We start from the raw sequence: 21498 nt of genomic DNA, 5'->3' as shown, positions 1-21498 counted from the left end.
CAGCAAGCTTGTAGCCGTTCCCAAGAGATAACTGCCTCATGTATTCTTCCCCATTTTTCAGTTCTCCAGAACACAGGAAGGACTTTCTGAAGGCTGTGCACTCGATTCTGCGGGATAAACACAGAAGGCAGCTTCTTAAAACCGAAAGTTTACCCTCATCCCAGCAATATGTTCCTTTTGGTGGAAAAAGATTGTGTGCTCTAAAAGGTGCAAGGCCAGCCATGAACAGGGCAGGTACTGTAGGGCTACAGACTTTCAAGATCCCAGTAACCCCAGCACCATTATAGGACATGTGGTGGTGTGTATTAATTGTACATTAAGATAAGCATTCTCTCCTGTATATGCAAAAGCTGCTGTTTTTTTCCATGCTTCACCTCCTTGAGAGCCTTAAATTGCCACTTAGATTTACCTTGCTTTGCACTCAAGGCTCAGCTTCAGAGTAGTCTTTCTGGCGTGGAAGGAACAAGTGGGATTCCTGTCAGTACTGACTGGCTGTGCACTTTAATCTGGAAAAAGGTTTCAGCCAAACAAAGCAGAAGCCCACTACATATTTCATAAACAAAAAACATGTACAGAATTTCTGAGCTAACTATAGCACTTTTTAAACTAAAATGCACATGAAAAATCAGCTCCTCCAAATGACCGGTTTGGTTTGAAGTGACAGCTCTGTATGTCATCCATTTTGGCCTTTTCAGCCCTATTGCTAAAGGGCACATGCTTCTACTTCTCACATCTGAGAGGCATGCACTTTTTTTTTTTTTTTTTTAATTTTTTGCAATGGTCTGTCCTAAACCGTGGATTTTCCTTTTCAGTTGACTTCAGGCAAAGCAATGAGAAAATCCCAGGGAAAAGCAGGTTTTCATTTTCAGAACACTAGATGATGGAGGGAAGAAACACTTGCTTCCAACTGAAAAGTACACAGCACTGCTGCATGTTTCTGCATGTTTTGTTCTGGTCTGTTTTCTTGTTTTTGTGGGGATTTTCTTGTTTTGTGCTTTTTTGTTTGTTTTTCTTTTTTTTTTCTTTTTTTTTTTCTGCTTGTTAGATCCAGCAATGTAGAGAACCAGGCTTTCTGTTCCTCTTCTGTAATGGGCAGGCCAGACCAATAACGTTCACAGCATGGCCTCTCACTTGAAGTGATGCTAGCCATCTGCCTCAGAGAGACTTAAAGTCAAAAGCATGAAGATTCAAAGGAAGGCCAAAAAGCAACTGTTTTTACCACAGTGCTTCAATCAACCTACGGGGCTTATCTGCTGTAGATGCCAAATCTTGTTTTAGTTTGGCTCATCAATGCATTTACATGATGAAATCTGCTGGGATTAAAATCTCCTCTTAGAGACCAGACCTCTCAGTATAGTTAAAACTTGCAACTGCTGAGCTGTTGTGCTTAATGCATGCTTTGAAGCTCAGGGATATTAAAATGTAACCCCCAAGCTGCTAGAGTTTAATAAATACATACTTAAAGTTCTAAAGTGCTGTTTAGTGGAGGGGGACAAACTGTAACCTTGGAGTTCACCTGCTTACGATGGAGCTACGTGTGTGTGCACGTAAAGCACCGGAACGCCTGCAGGTCCTTCAGCTGCAGGATTCATCCCCTGCTTTGTCTCTCAAGCTTCTTATGAAGATGTTTCAACATGGAAGATGTGAATTTGCTAATTGGGCCAGTTGCAAAAGCTAGTAGACCAGCTGATGCTGAGTAAGGAACTTCTGAAAGCTTTTCTGTTCTTCGGGGTTTTTTTTTACTTTCTAGTAGGGAGGGAGCGGGGCAGGGAATAGCACAGCCTGGACGGGGAACTCGCTTCCCTGTGAAATAATATGACAAGTCCAGCATGTTCAGTGCCAGGCTAACTACTCGGAAACGCGCAGTGCTGCTCTTAGTGGCACAAAGCAGTTTGCCGCGTGGAGGTGTAAGGCTGGCTGGGTTTCGCTGTGTACTGACAGCAGGGCGCTGCCTGTGAGAAGCCGAGCTGAACAGATGCACTTCTGGCTGGCTGGCTGCCTACCGCTTAGGAGGAACAGTAATTGTGGCCCGTTATCCCAACCGTGGATCTGAGTAGCAGAAACACCTTTTACAGCTGGAGCGAGCGCTGTGCCGAGGAGCCGAGCGAAGCGTGTCTTGCCTGTAGGGAGGATGCTGAGTGACTAGGTCGTTCGTAGGAGTCTGCCCGTTTTGTGCCTAGCGATGTTACGTAAAAGGCGCTTGGAAGATTAACTTTTTTTTTAAAGAAAGTTGTACCTTGTGTAAAAAGCCTCTGGGGTTTTATCTTTGTGTGTGCGCAGTGTCAGCCCCAAGCAAGTCTCTTGGGAGGAGGAGGAGGCGGCTGGCCCGAAACAGGTTTACCATTGACTCAGACGCCGTCTTCACAAGCAGCCCTGAAAAAGAGCCCCAGCAGCCCACGCACAGTGGGGACACTGACCGCTGGGTGGAGGAACAGTTTGACCTTGCTCAGTATGAGGAGCAGGAGGACATCAAAGAGACGGACATCCTCAGCGATGACGATGAGTACTGCGAGGCGATGAAAGGCGCCGTGGCCGACCGAGACCTTCAGGAGCGGCTGGAGGCTGCCACCATCGCCGGCAGCCGGCCGTGCCGGGAGGACGGGTCGCGCGCGGCGATGGACGCGCATGCTTCCAGGATGACCCAGCTGAAGAAGCAGGCGGCCTTGTCCGGCATCAACGGCGACGCGGAGGGCCACGGCGAGGAGGTCATCTGGGTGCGGCGCGAAGACTTCGTGCCTGGCAGGAAGCTGAACACGGAGCTCTAGGGCTGCCCCGTTGCCCTGCTGATGTGGAGGGCGCCCTGTCCTGCCCCCCGTCCCTCCCCGGGCGCAGCGCGGAGCCGGGCCCCGTAGGTTGCACACTTGCACACACCCTTTCGGCAGCTGAATCGGTCCAGAAGCCATGCGGCCACGCTTTTAGGTACCTGTAAAAGCAGAAACGCTCAAAATCTGACCCGGAATAAGCTTAAGGTCCTGTCTTATGTTACCAAGGGCTTTTACACTATTTTATTTATTCTAAAACAATCAGGGGCTGAAATTTAAATAGGGGGAGAAAATCATCACTGGAAAACAGATTACTGTGGATGTCTTGCCTACGTGCAGCAAACTGGCTTACGCTATAGCACAAAGAACAAGGGTTTTATAGCCGTGAAATGTCAGTCATAGGCCCATCTCCCTAATGAGGAAACTGCCTTTTTAACCTGTACAGTCGCAGTATTCTTATTACTTTTCCCTCTTTAAATGTAAGAGAATATATATGTATTTTAGGAATGTGTGAGGAAAGGTTTGGGATTTATGTTGTGTTAAGTCCTCTTGGTCTGTGGCTGGTCTAACTTAATGTCGATGTTGGAAGCTCTAGTTTTACATAATATTATAAAGATGCCAAACTCTCTTAAAAGAGATCCAAATTTAACACTTGAAGAAATATTTTTTTGTATTTTGCCTGAGATGCAGGGGCACAAAGGGATAAGAATTTTACAGTGTTAGCTTAGCTCCAGGTCTAGGATATGAGGCTAGTTTTTTGCAGAGGGTTAGGAATGGTGGTTTTATATTAAAATATGAACTGGAAACTCTTATTTAGTATAACTTTCTTCAGGAAAAGGATTATTCTATATGTTTGAGACTGGAGTTTAGTTAGGTAATAAAAACAAAAATAAAAAATAAAATAACGTGACTGAATTGTAGTGGACTAAGCTGATCCGTGGTGTAACCTCACTGGAGCTAGTGTAGCAACATCACGGGTTGGTTTGGCACTCGCTCTGGCAGAGTTTGGGCTTGGGGACAGGGAATTCATGGCCAAAAAAACTGACCTCATCCACTTCCCTGCTGTGGATGAAACCAGTGTATTTTAATTCCTTTATAAAAGCTTTTCCACTGCAGTAGAATACGAGCAAGTTCTAAACGAGCAAACCTCTTTAACATTTTAAATTGTTTATTTAAGCATCAAAAACAGGGTAAAATGTGACTAAAATATTGTGGTTTTTAAGTAGATTTCCACTTACAAAACACAAAATAGCACTTTTTTTTTTCTTAAAGATTTATATAGCTTTCCCATTTCAGTTTCACCTATGGAAAAAAGGAGGATTATATGAAAATTTTCTTTTTTTTTGTATCTATTGATGTTTGACACATTAGTAGGTACTTTGAAAACCTGAAATTTTTATAATAGCTTTAGGATTATATTTTATAAAATCCGCTCTGACTATATTTTAAAACATAACAAAAATTATTCCCTAAAAAACAAAAAAAATCCATCACTGTCTTTGTGTCCCAGCTAGCATTTCCCCCCCGCCTTGCCCTCCCCTCCTGGTTTCTGGTGCACTATACTTGATCTTATGAAAGCTTTCTGTATTAACTTTTTGCTATCTTCTGATTTCATTTTTTCCTAAAAGCTTTAGAAAGGTTTCTATACCCTTTGTATTATCACATCATTGTTTTATATCATCTACCAGTCGGTTGTGTCCCAATGTGTTAGAAAAGCAGAGGTTTTAGCTGTCCTATGCTGTACCCCGTGGATTACAGTCTGTTCTGAAATACTGGAAGGCTGGTACTTGAAAGGTACCACTGTTCTTGTACATAATGTCATGACATGTCTATGTCAAAGGTTCTTATATATTTCTTTTATAAGCTGAAAGAAGGTCTATTTTTATGTTTTTAGTTCTATGAATGGAACGTTGTAAATGCCTGTCAGAAATAAAAATACTGGGAAAAACAAAAATGGTGGCACGTGTTACGTGTGTGCTACGAGTACAGCTGCTCTTCTCAGCTGAGGCAAGCAGGAAGCAAATAGATGGAGCTGTTGGGATCGCTCTCCCTGCTCTCGTAGCCTATGAGTCTTTTCAATGCTCCTGCTTGCTCCCTTAGCAGTAGGTGCTCTGCATCTTGCATGGATATCCCCTATCACAGCTTTCAGCAAAGCAGTTGGCTCCACTTTTTAGCAGGGTGAGCTTCCATTTGCCACAGCGTGAAAGGCCGCTGCAAAATTTCCTTCCTTTAGTGAGAAACCAAAGGAAATCTCTGATTTTTTTTTCTCCCCTTTTCTCTGATTAGCTAACTGTTATTAAGCAGCCCTTCTCCCCCAAGTCCCGGAAACTGCATCAACTTCTAACGGAAGAGGAGTGCAAAACATGCTAATGCTTGTTTCTTCAAGTACAACTGAGGACAAATCAGAACAAGTACAAATTCCTTCAAATTCCTTGCTTTAAATGCCCCAGCTGTTTTCTTCAGATACTTACTTGTCTCTTCCAGAATTTAGTTCTTACTAGCTACAATAATATTTCCAGCAGCTGACTTCAGTTTTCAGATTACATAAGAGCTGGTTCTAATGTAATAGGATGATTTTTTTTTGATGCAAGTCATGATAGTATGCAATGAGTTTATCGTATATCAAGCCTTAAACAGGTGGAAAGTCTAATGCTACCGAGTGATTCCTGTATTCTCACCTGCTGGTCTCTGTAGCTTATGTAGGTCCTACAGCGAGGTCTGAGCTGTCCAGACTTGATTTGGGTAGCGCTCAGCTCAAGTTTTGCAGAAGTCAGCACTGCCATTTTCTGTATGACACCTGTTAGCCAGGTATGCCTCTGTTTCCTTCCCAAAACTGGTCAGAAGAGATGTAAGTGCATATTGGGAGGCAGGGGAAGAAGCAATTTCCAGTTAGGTATAATGGTCCGTAGGTATAATTCTGGGAGAACTCTTCAGTCGAATCCTATTTGGCTGAACCCAGTCCTTATGGGATCGTGACACTTAGTCCAAGGGTGAGGAGGTGCTGTGGGCAGGAGGTAGCTGCCCACCGTAGCTGCTGCAGCCAGGGCTGAGCTGCCCCACAGGGGAGACTCTGACCCCCAGCACTGTGGTGGCCCACCAGCTTTTGTCAGGACAAGCTAATACTACTCACATAGAGGCAGTTTGGTGAGGTGCATAGATCCCTGGCAGATCATCTCTAAAACGTGCAAGAAATTAGGAAGGTGGGAAAAAAACTCTTTTATTTTCAGTGCTGCCAGAGGAGTCCTACACAGCTCCTTGGTCCTGCCTGCAGTGGAAGAGCAGCAGCAGCAGCAGCCACTCGATCTTTAGTGGGGAAAGCACACGCATCACTTACCATTAAGGGTTGTCTTCTCTGCTTTGCTTGCCCTGGTTTCAGAACAACACAGGAAATACTGTGCTTCTGAGGCTATTATCTCTGCAAATAAAATGTCGAGGATGTGACCCTGTTGCCTGTGTGCTGTTGTTTTAAATGTAGCCGGATAATCACGGAGACAGCAAATAGTGCTGCCTCTCCCCAGGGCTCATGTTCCCACTCTCAGTGTCTTAAGCTTGCAACCTGTTTTCTGTTCCCTTTAATTTTATTCTTAACAATCGCTGAAGTGGTTTTGCTGAAACAGTAGCCTTATTTTTTTTCAGTCCCTGCAGTTACTAGAGCTGTCCTGCACATTGACTGAGGACCAGGTGCACCAGTGTTGCTGAGTGAATCCAATCCAGAATTTTGGACACTTATTGTGGCTTTGCATTATTTTGGGCAGTAGGAGGGGAAAGAAAGTTTTTGAAAAATTACTTCCTCCGTATCTCTTTTTCTTTCTGCCAAAGTCTCTTAATAACACATGGCACCTCTGGGTCATACTTGGGCATGAGTTTGAGGTGCATTTTGCAGGGGTGAAATTCTAGAGCAACCCTAGACCCTGGGTAAATTGTTCCCATTTGAAGGCTGGCAAATGAAGGCAGGTGGAGCAGTATGCTCAAGGTTGTGTAACGAGCCTGTGATGCTGGCAACCTGCTTGCAGAAAGAAGGCTGTTTATTTTTCTCCATTAGTCTAGACGATGCTTCCTTTTCATTAATGTAAAGAAGTAATTAGCTGTCGTAAAGAATCATTTCTTGTGGCAGAATAAAAAGTGGTGAGAAAAGCCACGCTGACTGCCTAGTAACCGTGGAATTATTTGCGCATTAGGTAGGTCTGGGAATACAGCAATATTGCAATAACTAGTTTGCTTTCTCTTTCTGAGTCTTTGTTTCCAATCAGCTTAATAGGAGGAGGAGGGATGATAATGAGACGGGATAATTTTAACTAATTTAATACTTCCCACCTGACCCTCACCATAAACCAGCTGGAACAACAGCCACCGTAGGCTGAAATTCATCTGAAAAGAGGCAAATTGAAAAAGCACATTCAGCAACTTGGTAGTAGGGCGCTTGATTCTCGCCCACCGCAGGGACAGCCAGTGGTTCTGAGCAAAACGTTTGAAGTGCAAGTCTTCAATTAGTATGAGATGAACTGCCTTTGGGAACACGTTGGCTGATTGCCTTTAATCCTTGGGACCTTGCTGCAAAAACATCACTGGACTTTTATCCGTACTATCTTTTGATATACAAAGTCATGTTTTCTACTATACTGCCAAGGAGATTTGGGAACAGAAAAGTGCCCGTAATCCCCCATTTTTTGCACCTCAGACTCCCAAAGTCAGACTCACAATGATCCCAAAATACAGCTATTTTCCAGAAAGGATTGCTTGGGAATGATTGACTGCAGGGGACGGTAGCTAGGGTATGCATCGAGCCTCCTGCACAGCCCCTTGCAGCATCCCGCCTCAAGCAGTACCCATAAACTTATGTCTAAGGAAGAAAAAGAGCAGAGCAAACATTTGTGATACTTCCCCCACTGCACGCTCAGCAATTTTCCAAACTGGATGTCAGCTCAGTGGGTAGGATTCAGATGCCTAAATGAAGGCACATAGTGTGGTTTATGGTGTAGTGCCTTTAAGGTGTCCTGCATGAGAAGGAAATTGCCCTAAAATGAGGTGTAGTATATGCAGCAGTTCCTACAGCAGCAGCACCCCTTGCAGCAAATTTAATGTTTGCTACTTGGCGTAGGATTATTTTCAGTTTGTACCAGATTAATCCGAAGCCTTTGGGAAGTCAATGGCAGTGGAATCAAGGAAAAAAGAAAGTCAGAAAGCAGCACATAACTAGAAGATCACGCACACGCAGGCAGTGACGAGCGGCTTGTGCATGCCAACTCGCTGTGCACTTCACTGCAACAGCTCTGAAATCCTTCCCGCTTCTCTGGCATACAAACACCATGCCACCATGAGCCAACTTTCTCTGCACGAAACAGAGGAAGGCAGAGGGGAAGTGCCCTCCTGCAGCTTTCCCTGCAATTGCGTGTGCTGTTGGCAGATGCGAACGAGGACCAGCACCGTTTCGGAGCGCTAGGACGGCCTCTGCTAGGGTGCGTGCTCCCGAGGTGGGCACGATCCCCGCGTCACCTCCACGCAGTTAGCTGATGGCCTGTGTGCAATTACACATTGTTACAATGGCCAAACAGCCTGCTCGTGGGGAAGAACGGTTTGAAATTAAATAGGTGTCCTGAGGAAAAAAAGAAATAATTAGAAATAGCATCTTGAAAGAAGTAGGGAGCAAGAAGGCCTGAAATTAATTAACATTGCAGGAACCGGATCAAAGCCAGAAACTGGGACTCACAAAGCTGCAGGGACATGTGAGCAGAATATTAAGTGGATGCGACTGTGGCTGAAAGCCGAGTGGGGTCCCAGCTGAAGCCTGACTTGTGTGCTTGAAGCTTGGCAAGGAAAAAGACCATCATTTCTCCACGCCAAAGGTTCAACATGAAGCTCTGAGTACTGTGGCATAAGCCTCACCTGAAAAAAAAAAATCACTGGACAAAACTTTGCATTCGTTCATCATACCGACGAAATATTGCAATACTCAGCCATCCTTCACCAGTTGCTCTCCTGCTTTTCAGGACCCCCAAGCTGCCCCATGTAAGCTGGCTGCATTGTTTCTAGGAGACCTTCCCAGCGTGGGGCTGCTAGCTGCTGTCTGTGCCATGAACCCCTAAGTACAGACCCCAGCATGGATTTGGCTTGACACGCAGTCTGGGATTTAACACAGGCAAAGGAGCATTTCGCATGTGGCCACTCTGTTGTGGACAGTGAGGGAGCTTTACAGTGTAGACATAGGCCACCCTGGATCAGCTTGCCCTGTTTGTTGCCAGAGAGTGGTCTTGAGGGCATTTTGAATTTAATAGCATAGACATAGTCCCAGAGCCTTTCCATTAAATTCTTAGAGAAAAAGCCAACCACTCCGCACAGTCACTGGGTCCATCCAGTGTGGTTCATCACTCCTCAGGTTGCCACCATGGAAACTTGGTGAGCCTTGATGCTCTCCTCCCTTGCAGGGCCAAGCGCCGCAAGGCTCCCCAAGGGGTGCGGGAGGCTCTGCCGTGCACAGCCAGGGCAGCACAGGCAACGCGCAGGACAGCAAACCTGCTTGATCCCTGCGCTCCTGTGGCCCAGGATGATTTCTGCTCAGATTTCCCTGCTGTGCCTAAGAAGGTATTCCAAGGGTTTTCTGACTGACAGCTCACAGACAGTCAGCAACTGCTCAGGAGAACATGGGCTATTTGCTGTAGTGACTGGTGCAGTTTTGCTTAGCTGCTCAAGAGAAGGTATTTTAATATCTTCATTCTTGTAATAGTGACATCCATTTCTTGCCCTTTCACCTCATATCGTCCTGCAGCGTCAGCTGCAGATTGGAGCTGGAGAGCCAGCTGACTACTCCCTGCCCTTCAGGTGCAGCAGCATTGCTGCTAGCAAGCAGCTGGCCTCCTGGTGCTCTAAGCATGAACTAGAAACTGAAGAACTGATTTGGCAGATGTTGCAATAGCAGAGACCCACACAGAGCTTCCCAAGGGTTGAATTTTGGGACAAGCTGTGCTGCTAATAATCTCTAAGGTGGTCCCTGTGAACAGCTGTTCTGCCAACAGGGTGGCGTGGTCACCAAACTGAGGCACAAACCAGCAATAAAACTGATGTCTTTTTCGTAGAAAAGTTGGAGGAGAAAGCAGTTGAGAAAGCTGGTATGAAATACTTGCCTCTAAATAACATTTGGACCCACTGTGCTCTATCAGGGTGAATGGGACATGCTCCTCAGATGTTGCCCACCTTATAGTGGTGGCTTGGCAGCCGATTTGTTATGCCAAAAGCCAGCTTGGTTTATGAGCGCTTGTCACTGCACCTAGTGAATGTGTCAGCAGGGAATGTCCCTGGCCTCTGGGCCAGCAGAAGGTCCCCTTTGGAGAGGCATGTCTGATGTCCCCTGACCCCTGTGCACAGAAGGGAATGAACAAACCAACATTCACCAGTTGCGTGGAGGGCACATTTCCACTCTGTGGCCAGTGGAGGTCCCTCTTCTCTTACAAATACCAACATGAGAAGAGCAGTGAGTTGCTTCCATTTTTTCCCCATTTATTTAGTTATTTTAAAAGCCTGAGGATTAATTCTTTAATAAAACAAATTAAAAAAAAGAAACACTGATTTGTTCTGTAGGTAATCAGAAACTGTATTCTTCAATTGCATTATGGCAAGGTATTATGCCCAGTTACAGGACAGCTATCAACCTTGTACAGGGTGTTATTTGGATTTTACGTCATTCAGTCAGAGAAAGTAATTTCTAGGGATAGATTCAGATTCACTTCTGCTCAGTGGCGATTAAGCCCCTTTAATTAACTCCTCAGCAGGTATTAGAGAGTTTAGTATCTTCATAGTTGTTCAACCACTAATCACATTGGGACTGATCCTCCCAGCTTTACTTGGGCCTTGAAATCAGAGTGTCTCCTCTGATTAAGGAGTGCAGATTCTTCCAGAGTCTTGTTTAGTATTTCGTATTAACTCTCCAGCTCTCCTGGGATGCCACCAGGATTTGGGAAGCAGGTGGATAACACCTCCTAATAGGCAAAGGTGCTGAAGATTATCAGCTACTCAGTGCAGTAAGGAGGCACACGCTGGTGACTGGGACAGACAGACGTTGTGGATACAACCAGACTGTGAAAAATAAGGGCAAAGGAGCTTCATGCTTGGACTGGTATCAGTGAGGCCCAGGGCTGGCAGGAGTACAATGTAGCTCAGGCGAAGACCAAGGGCGAGGGCTGTAGCTTAAATGCATTGAGGAGAAATAGGTTTTGTACCTGCAAACCTTGAAAGTGGTATAAGCTTCTCACCTCCCTTGTTGCTTTTGCAGGGTCTGCTGGGCAGCGTGGCAGCTAGCAGCCATCCTCCAGGGCCATTTGCAGGTTTGTCCTGGGTCTCCCTAGAGCGCCCCACTGCGTGGCTGCGCAGTGGCTCTGCTCACCTATACCTGAGCCTGACCTCAGTGAAGTCTGCTTTGAGAATTGCTGCCAGTCCTCAAAAATGGCAAGTGCATAGCATTCAGTTCTCCGTGATCCTATAGCGAGTTTTGGAAAAAAAATATCTGCACTAATAATGGAGAAGGATGTGGGAACATGTTTACCTTAGCGGTTGGTGGATGTGTAGTGCAGAAGCATCTACTTCAGCCTCTCCCACAAGTATTTCCTAATATAGCATAAAAAAGCCCTTTAGATCTCCAGTAAGTAAAAGTAATGAAAAGACTCAACTACAAGAAGAGTACCAGCTTTCTTCTAGGTCCCTGCAAGAGCAGGCCATTAGATGAGATAGTCCATCAATAGGAGATAAAGATAGGAAAAAAAAAAGGGTAACTTAAAAATATAAGTAAATCCAATCCACTGTCCTCCAAAAACCTCAAAAAGTGTGATAAAATGAGGCAGTTGGTAAGTAAAGAAAAGCATGAAATGAAAAAAATGATGTTAAAATGACTTCTCTTCCCCTGCCTCCCCTTTAAAAAGTAAAGAGCAGGCCACTGTTAAAAGTAAAATAGAACAGAGTGTGCCAGGATGAAGACTGCCCTTTGAAAACAGTGGTTAGTTCTGGCAACATTTACTGCAGCATGATGCAGAGAAGTTGGAGATAAGGGGCTCAGCATTTCCACGGGGAGCGGGAAGAACAAATTTGGGGAGCTGCAGTACGAGCTGCAGGGAATAGCCCCCGGCAATAAGCTGTGACTGATGTTATTTTAGAAAGTGCCCCAAGAGAAAGTTTCAGTAAGTCGTGCCACTGAGGCGAGACCATGAGTCTGAAGGTCATAAACATCAGTGCGGAAGATTAAGGTCTGAGAGGGAGGATGAGACACCATTAGGAGACGAATGAAGAAATGAAGAGAGATTTTTTTGGGGGGGGGAAGTATAATCTTACTCAGTTATGGGATGGTTGTCACAGGAGAGGACTTTTTTCATCTAGGGTATTTAGGCTGAATAGTCTGTACTTGCTGAGTGAGGTGCTAGTCTGCAGTGAGGGCTCTGGGACACCGCAGAAGCTGGGGGTCAGAGCTGCTCTCTGCTGGCCAGGAGAGCTCCAGTGGGCTTTCTATTTTATGTTTGATAAACAAGGTTGTCACGATCACTTGTTTTAACCCTGTATTAGGCTCAAGTCTGCAGTGCAGTGTGCAAGCTGTAATTGCTCTCATGCTGGAAAAGCCACAGGAATGCTGTTGCTTTCACCTGGCTGATTTTTATGAATGGGCTCTAAACAAACATCATTTTGTGTTAGCAACTGGTTAACAGTTTTCCTTCTCTAAACCTGTACTGCTTTTTAAAAACTGCATTTTAAAATGCTGGTTTATGGCGCTACACTAATAAATAAGCATAAAAAATACAGCAGCAGCAGGCGAAGGGTGCGCTTAGCATGAATCACGGGAATTAACATTTTTCAGAGCTATTGATTGTCCTGAGTATTTTGTCAGCCCACAAAGCTGTACCTTCCCTAGCGTAACTCATACTGGGGACCAAATAGGAAAAACTGCAATATAATACTGCTTTGATCCCAAACACACAAGCTGAGTTCAGAGTAGTATCATGCCATAGACAAGTAGTTGCCACGGCTGTGTGAGAACTGCAGCATCAGTGTGTGATACTGATATTTGGCTTGTCCTACCAGCAGCCAGACGTTCTCCCTGTTATCAGTTATTCCAGTTATTACTGGAAGGTACATCTGAGGGGGCAGAACATATCTGATTGTGGGAAATATAATATATTGACTCAACTTGCTGTGGGGCTCTTTCTTTCTCTGGTCCTGAAAGCAGGGAGAAAGAGAAGAAATGAGGAAGAATCAACCCAGATTGGAAGCAGCTATGTTGCTTTTAAGGCTGAGCACTGGGTTTCCTCCAGTTGCGTAAATAAGAGTAAGCTGAGGGCCGGATCAGTTTGACTTCTCTTTTTGTGTTGGAGCATTTTCTTCCTATAGCTCCTGCCCCACTGTCCTGGCACCTAGTGTCAGCCTCCCTCTCAGGCTATTAGTTAAACATCCTTGAGACAGTCTCAGGTGATGTGTGCTTCTGAAAACTGCTGATGTTAGTTAGTCGTGTGAAGGGATGACGTCACTTTGCCAATATAATTAAATGCAACCAAATTGGAGCCTGAAGGGCCTGTTAATATAGCATAATGTAAATGCTAAACAGAAATGCTGACAAAGCAGTTCTGTTTTGTCATATAAACATATAAACATCTCTCATGATCAGGTACTGGCTAGTTAAAAAAAAAATACAACCATTTCTGCTGTCTGCTTTACTTTCTTTTGTCGGCAAAAGGATCCTTCCAGGAGGAGTGACGGGATTTAATGTGAGGAGAAGATGCGACCTCAGTTCCTTCCAGCCGTAGCCGCTGAAGTTGGGTTTGCACGGCTTCCGCAGGCGTGCTCACGTCCTGTCCTGGTCGGTTATTGCTGCGGTCTCTCCTACAGAGCACAACGGTGACACCGTCGGTGGGGACCCAGCAGCCTACTGTACTGTGAAAACCGTGGTCACACGCTCGTGGCAGGAGCTGGAAAAAAAAGCTTTGAAAGTCAGCAGGCTCAATATACCCAAGACAGCCTTGATTTAAAAATAAGTGAATCAAAATCAAACTACAACGGTAGTTCAGTTGTGTTCTGGCCTGCTTGTGGCTAGAGAAAATTCTTCCTGCTGTAGCTTTTTCTTCGAGAAGCCAAATAAGTTTATCCCATTCAGGCGGGAAGATGTTCACAAGCGTTGGACTATCTTTAGGCTGAGCACATAAGTCTTCGATGCAGCGAGAAAACATGCTTATTTTTCACCTTTAAGGAAAAAAAGTGTGCAAAGAGATGCATTATATTCTATGTTGAACAACATTTCAAACAAGCACACCTTTTCTTCAGTGTGATAGGTTATTCTTTGGTCTGGTTTGGTACTTATACAAATGGACAGTTTCTAGTAAGATTGATTCATTTTTCCTGATCTCAGCTGTTTAACTTCCTCTGCTTGCAGAGAAACATTAGCGGACATGTAGAAACTAACTATGACTCAGCTGGGCACTGACTGAAACAGCTTGGCCGAAAGTGATGTGACACGTTATGAAGTTGTGCCTTCAGATAAAATGGGACCTCAGCTGTATTTGATTTTTTTTTTTTTTTGCAATTGCATATTGAAGAGAAGTGGATATACTTACCTGATAGCAAGTTCTGAGTATCTTCTCTGCGAATGAAGGTGGTTCCACATCAGCTCCCTTGGCTGTGTCAAGGCTGGGAGGGTCAGAGAGAAGAAGTTGTGTTACTGCAGCGGTGCAGACATATACAAGCTCTTGAATGCTGATCACAGAGCTGTGTGACTTACAGTGCATAATATCACTATTTCCTGTGGCTTGTGACTTCACCATGTTGGGTGCTAGGAGCTTCAGCTGGCTGGTTTCATTGCGGTGTGGTCCTGCCCTAAGGATTTAGCTAGAGAAGTCTTGGTGACCAGCACCCTCGAAACAACAGCTGGTTGCAATGAGTAACAGCAGATTTCATGGCCGAATGTTAGGCATTCATCTTTGAAAAAACTGCCTGGAAATAATAAGCATGAACACATGTTGTAACATAACATTTTTTCCTCCTTTCCTGTTCCTTTTTTTTTTACCCCAGACTTTGATTCAGCGTTGACTTTCAAACGGTGTGAGAAAGAGCTATAGACCACCCTTTGGACTCTGCACCAAGATCTGTTTAGAGGACTAGTTCCTTAGGGTTTTAGGCTCTGTATAAAAATCCTGTTTCACTTAAATGACAGTGCATTAGATCAATCAAGAAAAAGGTATAGAACAGAGCCCTCTGTGTGCATCTATATTAACATTTTCGTTTGGGTCCAGAGTGTGCTTTCCAGGTGCATCTCCCAATCATCCCCACTTACCATGCTTTGGCCCATGTCGCAGGGTTGTTTCGGTGCAAGTGACCTGCAGCCCCTTTGGATTAAACCAAACTAGTGGAGCTGCTCCAGGAGCACACCTACTGCGCTCCAGCCACTGGCGGGGGAACACGGGGGTCAGAACTGATGCCTTGGCTATGTGGTAGTCCTCCAGGACAGACCGTGGATGCATGTGCTCGTAGTGGCTCTTGCAACAGCTGGGGCAGCACTTCCAAGAGCTTCGTGTTCTGTAGAAACCAGATCCTGTTCCCACCATGCTCGATGCTTCAGGTAGGTGGTGCGGCTGGTGTTTATTCCTGCTGTCAAGATCAACCTTTCCCTGTCCCAAAACGTCCAGGGCTGGCTGGCCTCCCTGACAGCCTTCTCTAACCCCTATTGCTTCGGAGCTGCATTCGCCGTTACACTGAATATGGTTTTTTCATGCTTTGAGCACTTCTGCTGCTTCCTTGTGCCTGTGGCTGCTCCCTTGCATGGGCTTGGGCCTCTGACGGCCTGGTGCTTTTCATCCTTTTTTTACCCTGCAGGGGCATTCAGATCCTTACGCAGCCCCTGCCACATGGCTGGGGGTGTTGTGTTCCTCTGCGGCGACGGCAGGGATGGCAGCCAGCATGCAGGGCCTGTCTGTGAGCCCTGGCTGCATGCTGGGCATGCAGCTGCCAAAAACCTGGTTGGGCTGGAAAGTGAAGGCTCAGATGAGTTTGTTGGTACCTGCTGCTCACATGATCCAAAGTTAGAAAGTTTGGAGGAAGGTCCTGGAGACCTGTACCATGTAGCACCATCCCTGGCAGGATGGTAGGAATGGGCTGGTAGGAATAGGGAAGTTTCCAGTCTCCACATGGCCATAGCCATCCTCTTCTGTGGGGTTATATGCTCCCGAAATGGCATCTGGCCATGACAAAGTTGCAGCTACAGCTCAGGAGCCTTGGCTGTGCCCCTCCAGGCTTGATGTGTCACCAGCCATGTCCCAAGGATGGTGTGGGCCCAAACACCTGCCCTGTGCCAGACCCACGCTGAGCTGTGCAGCCCTGCTGCGAGCCACCTGTACTTACTTTGTCACTAGGGACACCCTGGGTTTTCGTACGTTCCCCACCCGCACTGACGTTTCTGCCTCCCTCACATTATCCATGCAAAAATACTGTGGCAATAGCTTGTTTCTGCGATGCTACTCTGTTTAAAAAAGACCCTCTCTACTTTCTTCTTTGATTGCAGTTCTCTGTCTCTCTCCCTGATGCCTTTAGATATTACAAGTGAGGCTGGCACCATTCTGCTGACTCCATGGTGGTCTCAGTTTTGTAATCATCCATAAAAGGCTGAATATTTTGCCATATGCTGTATTCTGTTTAAAACACAAGAAAAAAAAAACTTCTTTATTGTGAGGGCAACAGAGCACTGGAACAGGTTGCCCAGAGAGGTTGTGCAGTCTCCTTCCTTGGAGATGTTCAAAACCCAAGTGCACAAGGTCCTGACAACCTGCTCTAGGTGACCCTGCCTGAGCAGGGGGGTTGGACCAGGTGGTCCCCAGAGATGCCTTCTCAGCATATCAGCGATTTAGTGATTCTGTGATTCTATATTTCTTTTCCCAGTACAGTATATTAATAGCAGCTCAACAAGGTATTTTTACCTTTCAGATCTGGTCTACCAGGCCAAAAGTAGTTACACATTTTCATGTTAAGTTATAACAATTTATTTACTATAAATCAAGAAATGTTTCTATGTCCATAAGGAAAACATGCTATGTTAGAAACTTAACTTATTTTTCCTATTTTGGAAAAACGAATGGCTTATATACAGCAGGTTTAATATATTGGGCAAAGAAGTAGAAAAACATAACTGAGGAATATTATATGATTAAGACTATTTTTTTAAGGGACCTCTGTACAGATGCTATCTAAAATATTATGAGAGTATATTACACAGGTTGGCTTTGACCAGGAAATGATTTCAAACATTTTAATTAGGTTTTGCAGCTGATGTAAGTGAGTATAGCTTAGCAAACACAGCAAAACCTCAGAGACCAAAAAATCGAAGCATTCTAGAAAATACCTGAAAAGTTTAAAATTGGAGATGGAAAATCCCTAGCTAATTATCTCCATTCGTCTAAGTAAAACAGGATGGTTTCCCATGAGCATTTGCCAGTATGTTGTACAGAACTTTTCCTGAGGGCGATAATTCTATTTCCAGAGATCCAGGTTGCTATCTGTGCTTGTGTGTATGGGCAACATCTGTCTCACACCGGAAAAACATCTCATTAATCAAATTAGCAAAATACCTATCACACAATTTGTTACTGCTGATAACTTCTACGCTACCCCTGAAGTTTGGAGAGCAGACTATCTTAGCTGATACAACAGACGAGGTCTATGGAAACACTGAGATGATCACGCAAAAAAAATCTCACAGCAAATATGCTTAGGGGACAGCAGCTATTTAATAAATGAGAGAACCTTGCCTGTAAAATTAAAACTCTAACAAATCTAAAGATTACAGCGCATATCCACCAGGAATTCAGTCTTGTAGATTCTGAACATTTCAATCTCCGCCTAGCAAAGCCCCTAAGCAGCTACTTAAACGTAGTGTTATTGATCTTGCAGCGATCGCTCACCAGCTTAAAGGTAGGTATATGCATAAGAGCATTAGAAATTCAGCTCTCAGCCATGATTCATAAGCTGCTCTAAAACAATGCGTGACAACAGCAAAGGGCCAAACCAGAGATCACCCAAAACAGATTATTTTCCAGCAGAATAAAAAGAGAGGAAAAAAAAAGTTCTTAAAAAATGAAAGGAATGAAAAAGAGCTAGATATTTCATAACCATTGCAGGCAGAAATGGAAGAAAATTTGCTAATCAGGAATCCATTGATAACACACAATTCTACCCACTTTGAGTGGAGCTGCACTGTTGCCTTTTAGAAAACAAAAGGAAGAAAACCTGTCTTCCAGGAGTTTAAGAAAGAAATGTAAGCAAGTAGTCTGTAAGAGATTTAGGTATTAGGAAGTACGATCTGGGGATTTGCTTCAAAAGTTTATTATAAACATTTTATTACTTCCTTATAACTTTTCCTTTAAAAAGAACCTCCCAAAATCTGCTATCAAATGTTTATCTCATAGATAAAGCAAATGGTAACTTTCGGATAATAAAGTGGCTGGGATGAATCTCACACAGCCCCTCACCCTGTCCTGTGTTTCAAATCTCTTGTGTGGGATCGACAGTACTTCAAAGGCTGATGGTATCCTACTACTTTGGGGTTAAATAAGAAAGCTGGAATAAACTATCAAGCCACTACTGTAACATATTCATCTTCTAAAAAGTAAATTTGTACTTAGTTTTTAAACTCAGATTACTGGACACAGTAGCATTTCTCAAACAGTTTTGCCTTCAAGACATATCTTTACCCTCGCTGTTGCGAACAGAAATGCCATTATGATCATTTTCCAGATGAAAACTGAGAATAAGGAAAGCCTGGACATGTACAGTTCTTCTACAGCAGCTCAGAGCACTGATCCAGATTTGATAAATCTCAGCCAATGCCCTTTCCGTTAAAAGGCTTTCCACATGGCAAAATAGAAAGCTAATCCATATGTTTGTTTACAGTGACGTTAGCACAAAATAAAATGAGCACCTCAAATGCGAGCTGTCATCAGCAGAGCGCAGAGGCCCGCTGGCTTTGGCTGGTGTAGGGGCTGAGAGATGCTGCCCAAATCCTGCACCTAAGCCAAGCAGGATAGAAAACAAGGCTGAACTTTTGCATGCAGGTCACTTCTGTGGCCCGGATACAGGTGCTGGCGTATTAACACAAGCGTCTGCACCCCGGCCCTGCTGGAGCTGGTGCAGGGTGACCTCTCAAACAGGCTGGGCTTGCCCTAACCAGTCCCTGTCTCAGGGGGCAGGAGTGGAGGGGAGGGAGTCCCCACCACAGGACTCCGCAGAAGAAGAATATGTTTCCTGAAAGATCTTCCTTACCTCTTGGTCCTGTTTGCTATTTCTCATTCTGCCTTGACCTCTAAATATGCGCTAAAAGGCGCTAGTGTAGATCCCAGCCAGTACCCGTGCAGGGTGTGTCCAAAGCTGACTGCACTCCAGCCAGGCAAACGCTGTGATTTCTCTTAACAAAACAGAGGCCCAAGGTTTGATCTAGTACCTATTGCAATTAAGGGAAAGTGTTCCAGTGACCCTAACAGTATTGAATAAAGCTCTCAGAGTGTAAGCACCTTTGGCAAGATCATTTTTTAAACTTGTCTTAAAGTGGCATTTGTTACGTGCCCTATGTAAGCTGATAAATGAAGCAAATAGATAAATTATATTCGTAAAGAGAGCATCTGTGCTTTGGCATGGGGAGAAGACTGCTGACCTCTCTCACCCCAAACAGAAGGGTCCCAAACTTTTGCTTGGTCACCGAAGCTTTTATTTCTTTTCCACACAATCAGTTTAAAACTTCCCAAATCTCAGCAAAAAGGTACCTTTTCTTCCCTATTTATCCTGCACTGGCCTGCCAGGCTCTGAGAGGACCCGGTGGTGCCCGGTCCTGCACTTGCCCCCGTGCAGGGAGCTGGGCTGCTCCTGCCCTTTATCCTCCCAGCCCCGCTGCAGAGGAGGCATCTCCGGGCTGCGAGGAGCTGAGGGCAATACTAAAGGTGCTGCCAGAGGCACGTGAGCCTACAAGGAGGCAGGACTGATTATTTTTCTCGTTTTAAAACTTATCTCATAATGTAACTCACCTCTTTTGAGGAGAAAGGGGAAAAGAAGAAAAGCTATTACCCCACAGCAAAGCTTCCTTTCTCTGTATGAATGCAGCCCACTGTTAAATGCCTCAGTGAAATCTGCAGTCTCTTTATAATGAAATAATTCCCTGAAGAAATACTGTGAAATTTGAACCTCTAATTTTCAATAGCTGTAGGAAAAAGACATACACATGAGAAGAGAGGGGGTTTGCTTAAGGCGTATAGAGACAGGCATGGATAGCATACCTCATTTAGAAACTTGGAGCCCCTAAACCCCTTATGTTCACCAATGACTTTAACAGTGATTTTGACTATAATAGCATTAAGAAGTGCCGAGAGAAATCAAGCACTTAGTATTGCAACTCTGCAAGAGCAGAGAGGGAACCCATTTCTCTCCTTTTGAGTTATACAAATAAACAGTCAAAGAGACGATGGTCCCTGACCCAGGGAGCAGACCAGCCCTGTTCATACACATATAGAATCACAGAATAGTAAGGTTGGAAGGGACCTCTGGAGATCATCTAGTCCAACCCTCAGCATAGCCCAAACAGGAATTGAACCCACCACGCTGGCATTGGCAGCACCATGCTCTAAGCAACTGAGCTAAACCTGCCCAACTAGGAGCAGTTCCCTGCAGAAGTCCCAGTCGCAGCAGACTAAGGGAAACAGAAGCACAAGGAGAAGCAATGACTTGCCCTGTGTCACTAAGCAGAGCCCACATCTCCCGACTCCCCTCTCCATGCCATATTCACTGGACCATTTGCTGAAATGATGATAAAACAGTCCATCCATAGGAAGGATTTTCCTCATTGTTAAACACAATGACATCAAAGAGTCCAAACTATTTTTTTTTGTCAGCTAGATAAAGATATTAGGTTAATGCCTTTTGCTCCTCAACAGAATGTTTTAGTCAGTGAACAGAATTAATTGTGTTGATACAATGGATTTATTGTTTCAACAAAGCAGCAGTCTGTCTTCATGCAGTGGATAAGGGATTTGACAAAACTGATGCTGATATCAGGGGGTTCTTATACAGCTGAATTATCAACCTGATAAAACATCACTAGTGTAAAAGAGAACATGGAGGAAAACAAAGAGTCAATAGCCCAGAGGCATTAACGCTTGTAAGCAGTACATAAAGAATATGCTAATTTTACAACTCTTGCGGCTCTTTGCTATGAGCAAGGTGCTACTGATACAGGTCATACGCTGCCACAGACCCCTGCTTGCAAGGGTGAAAGACCTCTTCCAGGAAACCTGCCTGATCTGAGTGCATGCAAGATTTGTGAGCAGAGAAAGCACTCAGAGCCAATATCAGCCCTGATCTCTCACTACTGCTGCAGCCACCGCTCTGCGTGTCCTTGGGGACAGAGCAAGGAGCTGGAGCAGAGCACAGGGAACCATGGCAGTGAAGAACAGCTCTGCAAAAATCCAGTTACAGGGAAGTTTTCTGAGTTTGCTATTGGGAAGATTTCTGTGGAGTCAGGATGTGAAATCTCTAGGTATAGAGATGTAAGCCAATTTTATTTGCTGCTCTGTTCTTGCTACTTTTGTTTGCAGCAACAAATAAAAACTGGTTGTGCTCCTTCACTTCTGGGCTGTAGCTTTTCAGGCAGCACTCCCCAGATCACACTGGGAGCTTTATGTTTAGAAAGAAATGTCAGACTTTTGCACTTGTGTCAAAGAACAGGATTAGCTGCATTTACGTGCTA

At 44.7% G+C, this 21498-nt stretch overlaps 1 protein-coding gene across 5 annotated transcripts in view; it reads left to right on the top strand.

The window, feature by feature from the left end:
* TIAM1 (TIAM Rac1 associated GEF 1) overlaps nucleotides 1–3945 on the top strand; it is an 84025-nt gene extending 80080 nt beyond the window's left edge. For all 5 annotated transcript variants that reach the window (XM_062573210.1, XM_062573200.1, XM_062573193.1 and 2 more), the window contains 2 exons: nucleotides 62–234; nucleotides 2281–3945. In XM_062573210.1, the coding sequence (XP_062429194.1) occupies nucleotides 62–234; nucleotides 2281–2765 (658 nt within the window). In that variant the 3' untranslated portion in view covers nucleotides 2766–3945. The remainder of the gene's footprint in view (nucleotides 1–61; nucleotides 235–2280) is intronic.
* The last annotated feature ends 17553 nt before the right edge of the window (nucleotides 3946–21498 follow it).

This window comes from Rhea pennata, chromosome 1, assembly GCF_028389875.1.
Source record: "Rhea pennata isolate bPtePen1 chromosome 1, bPtePen1.pri, whole genome shotgun sequence".
Lineage (NCBI taxonomy): Eukaryota > Metazoa > Chordata > Aves > Rheiformes > Rheidae > Rhea > Rhea pennata.
Note: the sequence above shows the minus strand (reverse complement) of the source record. Positions and strands in the feature narration are given on the sequence as shown.